This window comes from Orbicella franksi, chromosome 9, assembly GCF_964199315.1.
Source record: "Orbicella franksi chromosome 9, jaOrbFran1.1, whole genome shotgun sequence".
Classification (NCBI taxonomy): Eukaryota; Metazoa; Cnidaria; class Anthozoa; order Scleractinia; family Merulinidae; genus Orbicella; species Orbicella franksi.
In genome coordinates, this window is record NC_138153.1 from 4,827,697 (window position 1) to 4,845,993 (window position 18,297).

At 38.0% G+C, this 18,297-nt stretch overlaps 1 protein-coding gene across 7 annotated transcripts; it reads left to right on the forward strand.

The window, feature by feature from the left end:
• Positions 1-617: 617 nt before the first annotated feature.
• Positions 618-17,453, forward strand: LOC145498632 (uncharacterized). 7 transcript variants are annotated; one of them, XM_081478534.1, is made up of 13 exons: positions 618-722; positions 805-915; positions 5,173-5,235; positions 6,200-6,990; positions 7,203-7,283; positions 7,802-7,983; positions 8,076-8,272; positions 8,524-8,625; positions 8,722-8,757; positions 13,545-13,591; positions 14,129-14,447; positions 14,893-14,963; positions 15,812-17,453. In XM_081478534.1, the coding sequence occupies exons 1-13, from the start codon at positions 635-637 to the stop codon at positions 15,941-15,943; spliced, it is 2,220 nt and encodes a 739-aa protein (XP_081334660.1). In that variant the 5' UTR covers positions 618-634; the 3' UTR covers positions 15,944-17,453. The 7 variants fall into 7 exon arrangements, 6 of the variants coding, with proteins under 6 accessions (XP_081334660.1, XP_081334661.1, XP_081334662.1 ...); XM_081478535.1 differs by having other exon boundaries at positions 6,203-6,990; XM_081478536.1 differs by lacking the exons at positions 618-722; positions 805-915 and adding an exon at positions 2,480-2,740.
• Positions 17,454-18,297: the final 844 nt, after the last annotated feature.

An 18,297-nucleotide genomic window follows, 5' to 3' on the forward strand; every position in this document is an offset into this window, starting at 1 on the left:
ACTGCAGCTCACTTTACGGTTCTATGGATCCTTCACTGAGGTTTCGTTGTTATCTCATGGGTCGATGAGCAAGTTCAGGTTCCCTGTATATCGAGCTGACATATCTTTTTTTTTTTTTTTTTTTGCTTCTTCGTCAGTCATTTAAAACTGTTCAGCTGTCATCAGTAACGAGTTGAGAGCATAAAATTTGTGCACTTTCTCTACAGTAGTAATAATGATAATAGTCATGTATAATATGTGATTTCCGCAAAATTCCGCTCATAACTCAAAAACCTCTCTACGTCAATTCAAATTTATCAACGTCATATGGAAAAGCATGGCAAACGTTTCGTGGTCGTCAAACCAGTTTATTCCCGTTTCTCATTTTGAAACATCACGTAATTTTACTACGCGCATGCTCTGTAGTCATACAGAACATTTCTTAATGCGCAATAGGGAAAACCCCAGGCTTAAATCAACAGCGGTCATCATCAGCCAATCACCTGCCAAGAAGAAACCGAATGCTATATAAACTTTCACCTGGCCGGAACCGGACAAACAAGTTAAACTCGAAAGGACGTTTGTACCGTTAGACCTTTAAACCGGTTTAAAAACCTTCAAATCAAGTTTTCTTTTCTTAAAAAGTTGAATAATCATGGCCGGCGGCGATATAATCAGACCCCAAATGAAACAGGCGATAGTTGAGGACGAATTGGACGCTATAATCAACTTCCTCGATAAAGGTAACAATTTTCTGGCAATCGCCATCTCTCTGATTTAAGCTGAACCAAACATCTAACCGGCGTAGCATTTTCGCTATTTTAGAAGCACGTCCAAATTTGGTGCAGGGCTTTTGCCAACCTGCAAATGCTGGAGAAAGTGTTGACTACGCCATGCAAATTGTGGAGCATTTTGTAAGCACTTTCGTTGCTGGAGGTGAGCTCTTTTCTTTGTTTTACTGATACGCTGATCGGGGGCAGTTGTCTCACAGTGCAATTTCCATTTAATTTCCCACACATATATTACAGCACGTTTTACAAACAGCTACTAGTTCTCAAGTTAATTTTGTTCCTATAATAGCATAGTAACTTTACGGTAAAAAGCAGGGTATTATCAATGTCAGGAACGTTTGTTTCTCGTCGCACCAACACCTGTGTCTCGCGCAAAATTTCGACTATTTCACGCATAATTTTTAAGTTTGTTTTTCCTTGTATTCAAAGCAGCTTTAAATTTTGGAAACGTTCTATTGTGCAGGCACTTATACGCTTTGTTGACCAAAAGGAAGTTCGTCACTGTTATTTTTAGCCGTCGCTTTTCATGTAACTTGACAGTCATTTTGGATGAAAAAGCTTTTGCCATTTCTTGATGACACTATTTGAAATAAATAGGATATTTCCATTTTGAGAGTTGAATATTAAAATGGCGCGTTATTTTTGGCGCGAGCGCACGATATTAAAAACACGCGAGGATCTCTCTCTTCGCGCGACCGAAACAACGCACAATTGCAACGCGCCATTGGCTACGAAACAAACCAAACACTGTTTATCTTTTTATATCGCGAGACTAGAGTCGGTAACCCGAAAAAGGTTTACACATGATCTTATCGATGGTGTTGACTTTCATCCGCGAGCAAAATGCAAAATACGTTGATTCGACCCCATTAGCTTCTAACATAATGGATATTTAAGACAGTGTATGGACGCCTGTCGCACTAGGTTGCAGTTATGCTATTTTCGGTGTAAATGCCCTAAATACAGAAAATACAAGATCTCATTAGCAGGCAGTTGCAGTCTTGCAGCGAAGAACTAGCAAGTTATGACTTATCACGACTCGTCTCATGGACACAAATCACGTAATATGAGAGTGTTTGAGCGAGTTATGTTTTCATACAAATCGACGAAGAAACAATCCGGGAAACAACTGATAATTAGCACGGAACTGACTCCACCACCAAAAAGAAAATAATCAATCTATATCTTTTGACGTTTTTTGCCAGGTGAGGATTGTTTTTTTCTATCAATTATAACAATCCTTTCAATATTGATTGATGCTATTCTAAAAGAATCATATTTTTTAAAGATGAAAATGTGTCTTGTGAAAGAATGGTCATATCGGGAAATTTCTGTCCAAAAGCAAGAGATGTGAAAATATCCCGTTAACAAATGTTGAGCCTAAAAAAAATACACTACCAAGCACAGGGTTATTTACCCTATGACATCGATCAATGTCAGACTTGCGGTCGGTCTTATAGACTTCAAAACAGGTTTTAATTTCCTGTCTCATATTTCAAGCCTTACGTCAGAAAAAATTTGCTCAAAATAGAAACTACACGCATGCTCATTCGCTCAGTAAACAATTTCCAGCTGCGCAATAGGGTTTACCCCTCGTTTACGCCTTATTTGGCATGAAGCTGTCAAGAAGCTGTCATTACCAGCCAATCAGGCGGCGACAGGAAAGCGAACGCTATATTATCATCGTGTAATAGTGGGTGTACAACTGAATAAATTACTAATCCAGTGAAGAGAACTGAAGGCTTACATACCGCGCGAAACCGAAACCGGTCAAACGAGTTTACTCCGAAGGAAAGTTTCCCCCGTTAGACCTTTCAACCGGTTTGGAAAAACTGGAAATCGAGTTTTAAAGTTTTCTTGAAGAAGTCAGACCATGTTAAGCGATGCAAACTGGCCACAGATGAAGCAGACGAAGGCTGTCGGTGAATCAATGGCTGCGATTGACAATGCAGTCGACTTCATCGATATAGGTATGAATTTTCTCGCTTTGGCGCCCAAAAATAAACTAAACTAAACTTCTTTTTGGTCTAGTATGAACATTTTCCACTATTTTAGCTCTGTAGCACAATTTGGCTGAGTTTCAGTGAAATAAGGGGAGGCACAGAGCGAACATTCTTGAATAATCTAATCCTTTGTCCCCTTGCGACGTCTTAGGTTGCCATAAGCTGTTCAAGGAAATTTGCATTCGGCTGTCAGACATACTTCAATAACTCTGCGTGTTCTGAATTATTTATGAGCTTCTCGTATGTCTGATCAAAACAACTCCATTCTGTAGTCAACATAGGCAGCTTTAAGCCCAAACACATGGCACAGCGAGATCAACAAGGTGAAATCAGAAATAATACTTTTGCCAATCAAGTCTCAAAGGTTGTACTGTAACTTTATATTAGTGCACAATTTTTTCGATCCCATGGTTATCTCGAGCGTTGTCTATGTTTAAATCTATGACCACAGGTAGCACGTACTTTACGAGCACAGTTTCCGTATTGGATTTTTGCTCTAGCTAGGATATAGCGATAAAAACGGTCTGGCTAAATATACGGTATGTTCGAAATGCGGCTTTAGAGACTAGCACTTGAGACAGAAAATTGGACTGCTGCTTACGGTTTCTTTGTCACTGAACTATGTTTGTTTTGTTTTTACCTGTCTCGTCCAAATGTATTACTTTTTAAAATTAGGTAGAAAAACGACAAATAAAATATTTCAGACAAATTATTTATCCCTGTATCTAACGCTAAAGGAAGACAAAGGAAAGGATTTCCGGCGTGTCCTCCATCACGAGGCTAAATTGTTTTTGATATTATATTTAAAAAAAGTTACTTCTGGCTTCGTCTGCCTGGGTTTTCTTTCTTTTTCCCCTCTAAGTACGCCTGCGTGTGTATATAATTATTATCAGTTTGTTCGGATTGTGGGTCATAGTATTATTTTGTCGTTGTTACAAAATGTGCACTGGACCGACAAAATACTCCGGAAACAATCGAGTAAAAAAAAATAATTACTTAAGTTATATATTTTGACATTTATCGCAGACGATTTTGATAGTTAGCCACAACAAAAATTACCCACTTCATAAATGTAATGCAATAGGTGAAAATTTGAACGATGCCATTGGTGCCCAAAAATAAAGCTACATGAATTAATTTTGCTAAATCGAAACGAGAAAGGAATTGCAAATATCAGCCTTGCGCCATGTGGCCTAAAGCGCCATATTTGGGTAGAGGATGATGTCATTATTCGAACTACCAATAGGCGGAGCCAAAGTTGATTGATAACTCCCTGGAGGCCACGCGAGCTTCATTTACCGAGAAGAAGGCGTGTGGGAAGGTTTGGCGTTGGCGGTGTTCATAAATTTCGCCATCTTCCCGCTGTTTTCGGCCTTTATTTCGTTTCCAGAATACTGAAAGCCATAAGGGAGATTCATTTATGCTTCTAGCGTGCGACTTTCGAAATTGAGCGGATAAAGTAGCGTTTTACGATGGAGTTCGAGGAGAGAAATCCCTTCGAAGCAGGTAACGTAGCTGGTATCTGAATTGCGGTTACCGCCAGTTTAAATTTTACGCTTTTTCTGCGGTGTATTTTTAGTTCCATAGCTATGATATATAGAGAGAGTGTGATATTAAGTGTTTACGCTGTGTTCTGTATTGCTTCCTTGTTGAGAGCCGTTTCTCGACTAGCTAAATGTAGTCTGATATTTTGGACCACATGTACGTTCATGCATATTTATCTCCAATCTTGCTTTTACTGAATCACCCGTAGACTGCTTTCACCTCTCCTTGTCATGAAACTGTCAAGTTGCTTCTTGTATAATCGTGGTGAATGCAAATACCATTGACTGCTATGACTGCATGTGTTCAGACCGATCCTTTCTTTCGTGTCCTTTCAGCTGGCGGTTGAGAAACTTAAGCTTACTTACGCATTGTTGTACTGTGATAATGAAAACGGTTTAGCCAAACGATTACTAAACATAAACCAATTAAACAGATTCAAAAGAGCTCTGACTTTTTTGCTGTGCAATTTTTTTGCACGTGTTAGAAAATTTGATCCGATTTGTTCCATGTTTTCGAACGTGTCGAAAGGTGAAACACTAGTTTGCATGTTCATGTTGATGAAGTTTGTGTCGTAACAGGATCCGCAAACCACATTTTAAGGCCACGTAAAAGTTGAAGCTTATTTTTACGCACCTGTGCCCATCAAAACCGTCAAAATTCACAAAAACATTTTTTAGAAGTTAGGCAACCTCAATTAAAAAATCTGGAAATTTAATTGTGCTTAATTAGTGTGGGAACTGCGTATGAAAAGAATGTATTGTACAAATTTCGAACTTTGAACCTCAAGACATCTTTCGTTTCCGGGGATTGACTTTAATTAAATTGACCACATCTCTATTTCTGTTCTGTTTCAGATAATTTTTCGCCTGAAACAGAAGTTAAAGAAATAGGACTTTTCCATCCTTCACAAGCAAATGGTAAGTTATTTGCAAACATTTCACCCTGTGTAGTTTTGACACTAAGGAAAGGCCCACAAGGTTGAGTGGTTCTCCCGCCATGTGCTTGGTATTTCTATTTTCATTCCCTCTGAAAATGAAGTTGTGAACCCGACAAACTTTTCAAAAAAATGTAAAATTTGAGCTATTATTATTAGTTGGATGTTCCTTGATCTTCCGCTCACAGCAAAGGTTGATAAGAAGGTTTTATGTTACACAGTATTGAGCAAGAACTAAACAAAAAGCCGCTGGAAATCATTACTACCCTTTGCCCTTGTCATTGTGCATAGAAAGTCGTGTCCAGCAGCCTGGGGCTAGTGGATTTTGCAGCTGAATGAATAGATTGCTCTGCACTTACCCAGCAGGGAAGTGAAGTCTGTAGGGAAATTTTTGAGTAAACAGAAGTACTGTTAGAGATGAATTTTAGGGCTGGTAACCCTAGTGAGCAAGAATTACCTTTAGGCTAACACTCATCTTTTTAATAATAGCTGCCATGTTGAGACAGTAAATCTCTTTGCACTGGAATTGTAAATGAACTCTCAAGGTTTTTGTATAAAAATGTTCCAAACCAGTTGTTTGTTTATAAGTTGCAGTGAACAATTTTCCAAACCGTAAAATCTTTGGATCATTATTTTGTTTAAATGGCTCTCAGAGTTCATTCTCTTTAGTTCTTGGATCAAGTAGCACCAATGTTTATGAGTTGTTGAAGAACATCTGTTGCAGAAAGAAGCTATGTAAGAATTAAATTGTATTTTCATTGTTCCACGCACCTTTACATTTGTTTAAAGTATTTTCTACATATACTGTATCAGCATGGTGATATTTTGCACCACCCTTCAGTGAGGTTGTGTTAGTTTTACTGAGATAAATTCAGTTTGTGAAAACAAGTGCATGTAAGAGGGAAAGGAGTTATTGTTGTAATTTTCATATTTATGTTCTTGTGCAGCAGATTTCGTTGTGCCAATGGAGCCAGAAGCAGAGTTCCAAATGGTGACTTTTCTGGAGCCCCAGATAGCCGATTGTCCTCCACTTGAATTCCCCAATCTGAATCTGGATAACTCCGAGAGTTCACGATGGGACTCTGATATCTCTGACAGCTGTCCACCATCACCTTCCCCATTATCCTCGCCTTCACCACGTTCCTCTGCATCGTCCTCTGAGTCAGGTATTGAGGATGGGAGTGATATGGAAGAAGCAATCCCTACCATCAGCCAAACAGCAAATGAGCCTCTTGTTGTAAAAATGGAAAATCCATCTTCTCCCCTCAATGCTCTGAATCAACCTCCACTCAACGTGACTAAGAAGAGACGGAAGGGCCACAGAAGAACTCAAAATGACAGCAGTGTCTTGGAGGAACTCAACAAGCTTCTTGTGGAAACAATGGAAACAAGGGTGTCTTTGGCATCGGCTCTTATGGACCATTCTCGATCTTGCATTTTCCAAAGTCCAGCCCAAATTACTGGCCTTGATGATGAAGTGATGGCTGGTGTTCAAACCACAGCATCACCAACATCAGTTTCTCACAGCTGCCCCCAATCTGTCCAAGTGAGCCAAACCACCACATTGATACCTGCCTCTCATGTGTCAGTCTCTAGCCAATCAACATCAACAGTTACCATTCCCAAGCTAAGCACACCACCTCCAGTTGCTTCTCCATCCAGAATAAAGAACAAGAACACAAGAAATCCTAGAAAGACCGATGAACCTAAGATTGTGATTATTGAGGAGCCTGAAGAGGTATTTGCTCTTAACATCTCTGAAAAGTTGCCAAATTATTCAGCGTAAATCATTAGTGTTAAGTAAATTGAAGTTAATAACATCGACCAGCAATTTCATCATGATCAATATTATAGTGCAGAAAACACATTTTGTGTAGTCTACACTATTTTATTAGTTTTTGAATGTAATAGTCTATGATTTTGACAAGTTCTATTTTACCCTTGTTTTAGAATTACCGAGCAAGATATGAGAGTGAAGGCTGCAGAGGTCCTATTCATGGTTCTCAAGACAATACTTTCCCAGCTGTGAAGGTAATTAAGCTGCATCTTTGCTTCTGTGTTGCCTTCAAGAGACAGACAAAACAATAATTATTGTACTTAAGTTTATATTCCCTAAACCAGTAAGTGGTTGTTTTGTGTTCAGTCTTGTTACTAGAAACCCAAATGTAAGATGCGTTTTAGAGTGTAAGGGCATTGCTGTTTGTTAGACAAACATTAGTCATTGTAGTTAAGTTTATATTCTGTGAGCCAGTAAGTGGTTGTTTTGTGTCTATCTTGTAAAATACATTTTATACTGTATGGGAGGCATTGCCATTGGCGTGACATTAGACAAAGATTTTCCTGTCTGTCTTGATCAGCTAAACTGTGGATAACAAAGTTTGTGTATCGAGTTGTGTATGCCAAATAAAAATATTACGTGTACTTGGATCCCTTTATCAATCAGATCAGTATTTTGACAGCTTTTTTGGAACCCTGCTCATATCAATAAGCAGGAATAACAAACAAGGATTAAAAACAAAAATTGAGTTGAATATTTCTTACCATGTCAGGTGACAGGATATGATGAAGCTGTGTGGATTACAGTGCATTTGACCACCAGCAGCGGTGTGCCACATTACCATTCTATTCATGGGCCTGGCTCTACTAAGGTCCCTTGTAAGGAAACAACATTGCCTGGGGGAGTCCCAGCCGTTCAAGTCATGGTTGCCCCAGATACAAACATGACTGCTGTGTAAGTAGTTTTCTATCTTAGTCAGGTTCTTATCATCAGAATGTTTTTGTCAGTATCTTTCTGATGATAACTTGTTTACTTGTTGCTTATAGGTTGGATTCACTCAGTATCCGTAGACTGCGGAACTGGGAAGGTGATAGAGAGTTGAGAAAGAGGGGAATAGATCCAAGAGCTTGGAAGAAGGAACGCAAAGAAGCACGACTGTTATTTCAGGCAGAGATACCAGAAAAAGATGGTGGTCCTGCATTAAAGCTGTCTTGTAAATCCAAAGTGTTCCAGTGCAGTTCCTGTAAGTATGCCCCATTACAGTTAAATTTGAATAAATGTATTTATAGGTTCTTTTCTCAGAGAATTGCATATAAGATGTTTAAAAACATGAAAATGATTACCAGGGAGTCATTGTCTTTATCTACCATAAAATTCTGAGAACTTGTAATGAATGAATGGTAAATATAATAAGGTAGGAGAATTGATTGTCAGCTGACCTTGTTAGGAAAGAACGTATTTTAGAACTGAAGAGATCTGTTTGTTGTTTTGCAGCTGGTCCCCCTGGTAATCCTGAAATATGGTGGGCCAGTATCAGCGAGGGTTCCGCTGAGGGTGGTGATGAACTGGGTCTGATTGGGAAAAAGTTTCAGTCTGGTGAGTTTGGAAGCCATTGTGTTTGTAACAAACCTGGTGTTTTTGTGTTGGTAAGAGGTAGTTCTGTGAATTAAAGCATTTTTTGTGCTCTTGCAGGTTTCAAAGTACGATTCTTCTCTGTGAACCCCACTGGTAGGCAGTCTGTCTCTTTTTTCCTTTGTTATACTGATGAATGTTCACAGGAGTATAATCAAGGGGTAAATTTGTTCATTGTGGGCTGTTTTGTCAGTGACGTTAACCTTAAAATGAACACGACTGACTTTACATCCTACTCTGTAGAATGACTTGCTCCTTGCTTGTGTTCTTGTGATTGTTGGGCATTAGCTTACAATGCAAAGTGACGTCGTCTTGAGAGATTTTTACTTGTTTCAAGAGTTTATCCAGCTTGTTTCCAGACTAAGGTGTTGAAACCAAGAAAAAAACTTGTTTGATTCAAAACAAAAACCAAAAGATAACCAAGTGTAACATGCATTGTAATCTGATACCCTACCTTTTTGTACTTGTTTTGTTTAAACTGGCGTGCCTCATTATCTATAGTAAAACAAAAAACTGAATTAGGCTGCTGCTTCTCGCTTTTGGGAAGTATAGATGGTTTGATGTTTCAGATTTTTGCATATGTGAAACAACAAGAGCCTCATTCACTGTTGTAAATTGGCAAATTTTGAAAGTGATTCAGCCTTGTGAAATGTAATGTAGATCTGTGCCTGATCGCTGTGATATTCTTGTGTCAATGGACTTGGGTAGACTTGACAGGTAATGTAAGATTGGGTTTCTTGGGTGGGTGAATGTTTGGGTTAAAGAAAAGAAAACAGTTCAGAAGGTGTGCACTAAATTTGCCTCTAAACACGACTGTCTTCAAACACCAGTAACAAAGGATCACTCCATGGTGCTCTTGTTGAACAAACATTCATGCCTACACATCAAGAAGTGTGCTGAAAATCTTTGAGCATGATTTGAACATGTGGATGTCTAAATATGTTTGATTGGTATACATGTGACAATTTGATTCATGGTAACCATTGTCCCCTTCATGTGAACATGTTGATCTTTACATGTGTTTGATTGGCATGTATGTTGCCCTTCAAGTAACCAATTTGATTCATGGTGAACATATTTTCCCTTCACAAGGAGCAGTGAAAACTTGTTCTAAATCCATAAGCCCTATTCACTACTTTGCAAATTTTCTGCACTGATCTCTATTTGTAAGTGAGATTTTTTCATGATTCTCATGACTGACAAAAAGAAGAAACCAAACTGATATTTCCGCTAGCAACCTGAAGAGTTCTGATACCAGTTTTATTACTCATGTATTGATTTAAGTGACATGTTTCTGGCAAAAGCAACTAGTTTTCAGTGAAATGAAAGATATTGAGCTCAAGCACATTTTTTGTTGTGAAAAGGTGGTTATAAAGATCTCAAACATCAGCTTCATGGGGTGACGTTTTGCCTTACTCTGAGACTACATGAAGACAAATCTTTGGATGATCAAAATAGGAAGTTTTGGAAGTCTACTTTGAAGATATCTTTCAAATTCAATCTGGACATGATAAGAAAAATTCTTATTGGCTTTTTTTGTTGCAGTCAGGATATTTAGCAAGAAAGCACACCAGGGAAGGTGGGAGGTGGAGGGTGTGGTGGGACTGGACTTATAAACATTTTACTTGTAACAAGACACCTTCCAAGTGTCGCTAGCTTAACTGTTCTTGTAGAACATGTTGGCTGTATTGTCCTTGGCAAGGGAATTTCATCAGCAGTCAGGTGCAGGAGGCATGCCAGTTTCTGTATGGTTTTGTCAAGTATTTTGCATAACCAATGGGAAAAAAACATATGCATCATTGCTCACATTAATCATGCTTTGGTGCCATTTTCGTTGAATGGCAGGGGGCAAAATATTAAAATTTGTACTGCGCATCAAATTGAATTTAAGCTAATAAATTGCAAGTTCTAAATTTGGTAAGAAGAACAATTGAAAGGAATGCGCATTATTTTGACATGTTGGTTCTGCAAAGTACTGGCACTGGGTATGTTGTCATGGTGTTGGGGGATACATTTGGGTTGTTGGGTGGGTTTTAAGGTTTTAATGCTGATTGCAGTTATTGCGCTTCCAGAGTTGACACTGTTTTGACCACAATGGACATTGCTCACATAATTGCTTTTTTACCGGTGGAAGCTGTATAATACAGGTGCTCGGTGTCATCTATCTAAAAATCTTTTTTGACGTAAACATAGTGATGACATTTTGGTCTTCAATGTATTAGGCCAGAAACATTCTCTTATAGTTGAGAACTTTTTCTTTTCTTCTTATGCTCTTCTCTCTGTAATTCCTGGTCCGAATTTCAAACTTATGATAATGTGCAGAAAGAGATAATGTTGATGCAAAGTACAATAGTGTTCCATTTTCATCAGTAACAAACTTTGTCAATGCATTAAACTGCATTCTAGTTTGAAAGTAGTGAAGTTGTCGTCATGGCATGATTAGAACAAAGTTTTGGTTTTCTTAGTCTCCCTGGTTTGAAAGTCTCCAACCTTTTCCTGATCTTCTTTTAGTTTCAGCTGTTAAGTTGAGAATAGGTACTGTCTATGTCAGGCATTGTTTACCAGACTTCTCATCAGCACACCGTTGAGGTTGTTGTTCTTCCAGCCTTTCTAAAACAATAACAGGCCATTCTTCAACGTAGTTTATTGCACATAAACCTATGTCCCATTTATTTGGTACAATTGCCCTCTGTGAAGCACTTTTTGACCTTGTAACATCTTATTCAAGCATGTTCACAGCAGAGCTGAAGTGCAGAAAATATAAACAGCTGACTTCTGACAGGGAAAGTTTCTCTGGACTACTGTTTTAAAGATTTCATGTAATTAAAGTCTCATTCTGGATGATTGAATATAATATGTAGTCAAATCTGAATTTTTCAGATCATTTTTGGAGTGTATGTGCCATAATTCCTTTTTTGTATCCTCATACAATCATTTTGCACAACAAATGAAAGGCTTGCTGAACAGCAGCAATCTCACTTTTTGTGCTGTTCTAAAATGAGCCAGCCAGATATATGGAAGGTTATTTATACCTGTCTGGACTTTTATAAGTCATAATTATCCCTGGATCAGGCTTGTTAAAATCACTCATGAAAAAAGATGTTTGAAGTAGACAAGTTGTGAGAAGTCCTGGTAAACATTGTTTGGTTAAAGCAATGTGTGAGCAATTATTATTGTGGGCTCCAGTCGACAACCTTAACACTTCATTACAGTGGAAGACAATTGCGCATGAATTTTATCTCCACAGTTGCACAGTGAGACAAGTTTTTTGTCTTTTTACTTTGTATTCGGTTTTTCTTGTTTGGAAGTTGCTTGATCTTTGGTGAGTTGTGGCACCGGCTATGTCAAGGAAGTCTCTTTCAAAATTGTTCCATCAGTGACCAGTGCCTTTCATGCCACAAGTTGTCCAAACGCGATAGGCTCACAGGATTTCCTAAGAGGATAGTCTTGTTCCATAAATTACATTTACTGTAGATGACTTTGCGCTTCAAGAGTTAGTTTTGATTGCCCTGTCAGTACAGCAAATTAAGCCCTAAAGTGCCCTGCCATTAGGAACTTATTGTTTGTCATTAGACTAACCAGAGACTTCCTGGACATTGAAATATTTAGGTGTTACACCACACCAAAGGCAAGTGTATTTCTTTATTTACTTTTATTTTATTGGGAGTTTGAACCATGTTGTTTGCGACATGCATTTTCAACAGTCGGCCATTAATGTTGTCAAACTCTCATGATTCAAACTTTTCCACTTCTTTCTTTCTTTTCTCTTTGTGATTTCAGCCTTGGAGCTTAAATTATTTGGCACATTGATTTTGTTAATCTGAAATAAACTGGCTTTTATTCTCCATTGTTGAAACACAGAGAGAAATTACCCAATTGACAACTATCAGGTGGATAAATAACCAACATTCTACCCTCAAAATAATTGCTCAAGTTTCAAATTGCCCACCATAATCTGCATGGAAGTCTCAAAGCTAAATTTATTCCTAACAGATTCGTGAAGTTTTGAGAGATTTTTGAACAGTGTTGGTTGTTTATTTTCTTGGGTTGTTATTAACTTTGCGCATGAGGGGATTGGGAATTTCAATGATTATTTTAGTACTTGGGTTGCCCAGCCCTACAAGGAATGGCAGAAAACAACTCTAAGGCATTATGTTCATAATGAAATCCTTCCCTAATTTTGGATAACGATGAAAAACCTTTTGCATTAACCCAGAGCCCCTAAAATCCCATTTGACATATGCCTTAAGAGTTACATTATGACATGTGGCAAAGTATGTGTGATTGTTCATTTACATTTGTATAAAAACAACACAAGTATTATTTTTATGTAATGAATCTTGAAGATTTGAGAGACTCTAAAGAACTGGAATTCACAAAATTGATCATGAAATCATTGAAAAGTTGTTTTTTTGTTTCATTATCTTTTGACCATTTGTGCACTGATTTTGAAAAAAACTCAACAGATGCATTTGTCTTGCTAGAATTTATGAGGCTTTGTTCAGATTAAAATTAAAGCATGCAATTTCAAAAATAATGTTTCCCTAAATATTGTTACCATTGTTGTTAAGTTGAGTATCTCCTTAAGTGTATTGTAAGAATTATCTGCCATCCCTGTAGTAACCTCTTACGTTGGGTGCTTCATCATGCAGCCGGGTTTGTCACATTAGAAATATTTCATCCCCTTTTGTCCACTTGTCTGCTTGATGACACCTGATAATGCCATTTTTGCCTGGTTCTTGGGGTTAAAGGGAGGGTAGGACATTGGGCAGGTCCCTGGGAAAATGTGCTGAATTATAGGGGTTGATCAGCACCATTCTGGGGTCCCTGAATAAAACATACTTCAAGCACTCTTTAAATGTTAATTGAATTTTTCCTTGCAGAAACTTGGGAGAGTTTTGCAGATGTCGACAAGAGTAAGTCACATCAGGTGAGCATGTTTCTTTTGTTCCTTTCCAAAGCATTTCAATTTTAAAGTTAGTGTCAGTATTGGCTGTGCAATTGCCCAGTTTTGTTTTCAACATTTTATGAGAAATTACTCCATGGTAAATCAGATTGAATGCAATTCTTGTTTTTGAATTTTAATTTTGGGCTGTGACTTATTTGTGTTTTATTATTTGGGAACTTAAGCACATGCGTTTTTGAGAAACGGATGGTAACCAGAAGTGAGCTACTTTCACTTTTAACTTGTCCTCACACAACCATATTCACATTACTAAGTATCTTTTCTTCATTAGAGATGAGTAGTATAAAAAATCTGGGAGACAATACGGTCCTAGCATGCGAAATCTTCTCTTCTGGTTGCCATCCGCGTCTCAAAAACGTGCATGCTTAAGTTCCTTGTTATTTGTAGTTAAAGTTGATTTTTAGTGAAAATGGGTTGGAATGAACTATAAAAGTCTAACAATTTTATTTTTAAAAAATGGAGTTAAGTCATTCTAATTTCAGTGTTTGTATCCCTTTGAAGGGTGCTGCAGTGGTCCTCACTCCAGCATATTGCAACCCTGAAATAACCTCTCCTGTTACTGTTAACGTGGTGGTAACTTTTGGAAATGGTAAAGATGCAAAATCAAGTGAACCTATTGAGTTCACTTATAAACCCAAACCAACCCCTGTACAACTACAAGTTCAGGAAGTTGAAATGCATCCTACTCTTCCTATTGCTGCCACCGAAAACTTTTTGCCAGTGGAATTTAACTCAATTGGTGACATTGTCTTGAACAACTTGCCACAAGAAATTGTGGAGCCAGTGCCGGTCATGTTGCCTGCAGTGAGCGAAGAACAAGGTAATTTTTGCTTTCTTTTTTGTGCAATTATTCCGAGTGACAGTGCTAGATAATGACATTCACAGTTCCTAAGTTGAGGAATCCCTTCTGTCTCTGGTTTAGCAAATTGATTGCTCTAAGTAGTGTTGGTAAATCAAGTTATGTCTAGAGATATGTGCAGCAACAAAAATGGCAGATTTGATGAAATTTGTTGACCATATTGACAGATTTGACAAAATTTGGGAAACTGAAAATTCTGTCCAAAGTATACAACTGAATTAATAAATGAACATTCACTTGGTGTGAAGAAATTTTGTCAAATGTGTCAATTTCATTATTACATGCATTTCTGGATGTAGTGGAGTTGAAGCTGTACAGGAATACAATATTGAAAGACTGAATGTTAATTTTGATGTAAAATGGTCATCAATTAAAAAATATTTTTCTGTGACTCAATTTATATCAGACTGGCAAGCTATGTGCGTCCAGCTTGGAGAGCTGCATCAAAATGGAGACCTTTCTACAGAACACGTCAAGGTAAGTGAGCAGTTTATTGTAGTAAATAAAACAACAAATATATAGTAAATAGGCTCTTTGCACAACCTGGTCACATGGTTGAAAATCAGCCCTGCTTGAATGCAAGTAACGTGTTGGGACTGCCAAAACAGTGGAAAGTCAAGCTGGTCTGGTGCGAGTTGATTTGTTTTTGAAGTCTCACTGTGTAACTTCTGTGGTAGCGTGGTTGATACGTTCATGCAAAGGGCCTATCCATCTGTACTTTGCCTTAAAATATTTTATTGTAAGAAATAGGGGCAGTGCAGAGTTTTATCAATAGCAGAAATTCCTTTGGCCTTAAAAGGTTCCACAGATATATTATCATTTCACTTTGTGACTGCTCTGAAATATATATTTTTAATGTTGTAGTGCCAGTCAGTTAACAATAATATTATCAAGATACATTTTCATTAATTGAGTTCAATATTTATTGTTTTATCACTTGATCACCAATTTTGATTTCATACACTGTACTTAAATCACTGTTGCACAGATCAGGAAAGCAATCTGCCATTTTACCACGAGGGTGTGGATACAATAATTGCGTATGAGTGGAATATTTCTTTTAGCAAAACACTTTTAGATGGTATAACATGAACAGACCATTATTTGTCAGAAGTTATTTGTGGGTCATTGGTGGGCTCTTGGTCTATCAAAAGAAAGAAAAAATGCATCAAATGATAATGAAAATTATTTGCAACAATTTTCACCATCTCCCCCAAAATTACTGAGGGAGAATCTGGCATGCCTAGGATGCTTATTCAATGATTTTTTTTGGGTGCTTATGGCTTCTAGCAAACTTTTAGATGCTAATTGAGATTTTTATTCAGGAATTGTGTGAATACATCAGGAGGAGAGACACTCTACTGCTTCAAGCATTTCGTTCATCGAGAACTGCTAATACCAAGGAACAAGTGCAAGCGAATTTCAAACAGTATCTGTCAGGAATGCTTAAATTCTAATTTGTAGGTCATATTTGGCCTTGTATATTAAATTATATTAATTATTGTTATAGCAATTTATATAGACAATTTTATTATATAACTGAAGTAAGTTTATTTCTTTATACTGAAAACTAAGTACAAAAAGAAAAGAGAAAAAAAAAGACTACATGTGAGCCAATCAGTCCTTATAATGTTCAATGCACAACTGATAATAAATACAAGCTAGTGTCACTTCCTCATTTTGCACGGCTTTATTCATTACCAGCAGTGTATTATCAATATGGACTTGATTGGACATTCCACAGGCTAACTGTCGTGTATCTGTTTCAAGATGTAGCAAACTAGACTAGTTGATTAGCAGCCATTGGTTGTTTACATTATTGGCTGAGTACAGTTCACTAATAGTGAGCTATTCCACCGATTTTTGCACTCATCCCTTTTCCCACGAGTGAGAATGACTCATTTGTTAGGATAAATTTCTCATCCGTTGCAAAGACCACATTACAACACCAACAAAAATCAGGGGCTGTTTTGTTGTATTGGTGGATATCGGTCACTATGATTACGTAGCTTAGCACTTTTTTAATCAGTTTGATATACATTGCATTACATTTGATATATAGATGAATAGCCATGCTCTGGCCTGAATTCACTCTCTTGTCCTCCCATCAAGATTTGTAGAAGCCCCACCCTGGGTAATTAGCTAAAAATAGCGCTTCCTTTATGCATGAAAGGAAACAAAGATTGTAGTTTGGCTCTTTTTTTAGTGAAATGGTCCTTGTCACTTTGCTGATATATCTTATTTGCAAAGTGATCTCCAAACTTATGCATGGCTATTCATAAAGTTGCTAATATTCATTTTCAGGTACTTTTAGCTGGGCTATATCCCAGACCTTTGTTATCTACTGTTGTGTGTTTACTACAGGTTTAGACAGACTAGACAAAAGTGGATAAATTAAAATTGTTGAGAAAAGTTGCGAGAAAACCCAACCAACGGAATCGACTAAAGTTCTTGTTTTGTTTGCTTCACTGTGTTATGTGGTTTGAGATAAACACCACAAAGGGTTATCTTTACTACAGTTGCTTATCACCAAATCCAAATTTAGCCTGTTTCACACAGCATGGTAACCTCAAGGTCTCGTGTTGCATGAACCTCCCATAGTTTCTGCTGAACTGGATAACCTCTAAAAGCAAATTTTACCTTTCCAACCACCTAAGACACGTGCCTCTGTCCAAGGTGAGCATCCAGAGGAGTTCTGAATGTGTCGCTCTTGCTAATCAAGCTAAAATTGATCTAAGGCGACCTCCCTCTACTTCATACATAAACAGTGTTTAAAGTGCAGTTTTATTTCGAGGTGAGCTAGTGTAAAAAGATCGATGTTAAATTGTACATGTAGATATGGACTTTTTTCCATTGCAAGTTGCTAGTAAACATCCCGGGTCTCGATATATTTGGCGTGATGGGTTTCTTGTTACCATAATGCCTCAAGACCCAAGGCTAAATAAAACAGGTTTTCTCCTCAATATTGTCTTCTGTCTGTTAAATAATCCTCCCTAAATCTTCCTATGTGGGAGTGGTGTAATCTCTCCTTGCTCAAAGCAGTATGTCCTGTAATTTTTGTGTTTATGGTAGGATGTACCCTTGGAATGCATTCTGTGACTTCTAACTACGCGGCATACAGGGACGGACCGTTAAGAAAAGTGATGGGGGGTGGGGGAAAAAACAAAACAAAGTTCGATCAAGGGAAAATGGCAGGAAAAAAATTCTTGCAAAGAGAAACCCAAAGAAAAAAATTTCATGCAGAAGAAGGGTCGCATTTTGTTATCAAAACAGTCTACTCTACTATTACTCGACCACATTACCAAGTGGTCAAAACGGTGGTGTGCACTGGGAAGCCTTCCACTACAAACCGCTTCCTCCGCTCCCACTGTATATTTTGGAAAAGCTGTTGCACTAACCCTTACATTAATTCAGAAGACAAACCAAGTCCTGTAACAGGCCAGCATCCTGACCTTGCAGAAAGCACAAGTGAAATTGACTGGCCATGTTGTCTGGATGCCAGACAGTCGACTGCCCAAACGATTGCTATATGGCGAACTCTGTCAGAACAAGCGCTCGGTTGCAAAGGATTCATCCAAGACCTAGGCGCAGACATCAACGGCAACAATTGGGAGTCGCTTTCTCTGTACCGTCCCACCAAGCGAAGGAAGATCACCGAATAGAGGCCCAGAGCAAACGCGCCACGCGCAGACAAATATGGCAGGAAGCAGATTAAAAAACAAATTCATGCGAAGGGTTGCAGTTGAAAAAAAAATTTTCTTGCACAGTCAACAGGCCAAAAAAAAATTCATGCGAGCCAAATATCCTCCCC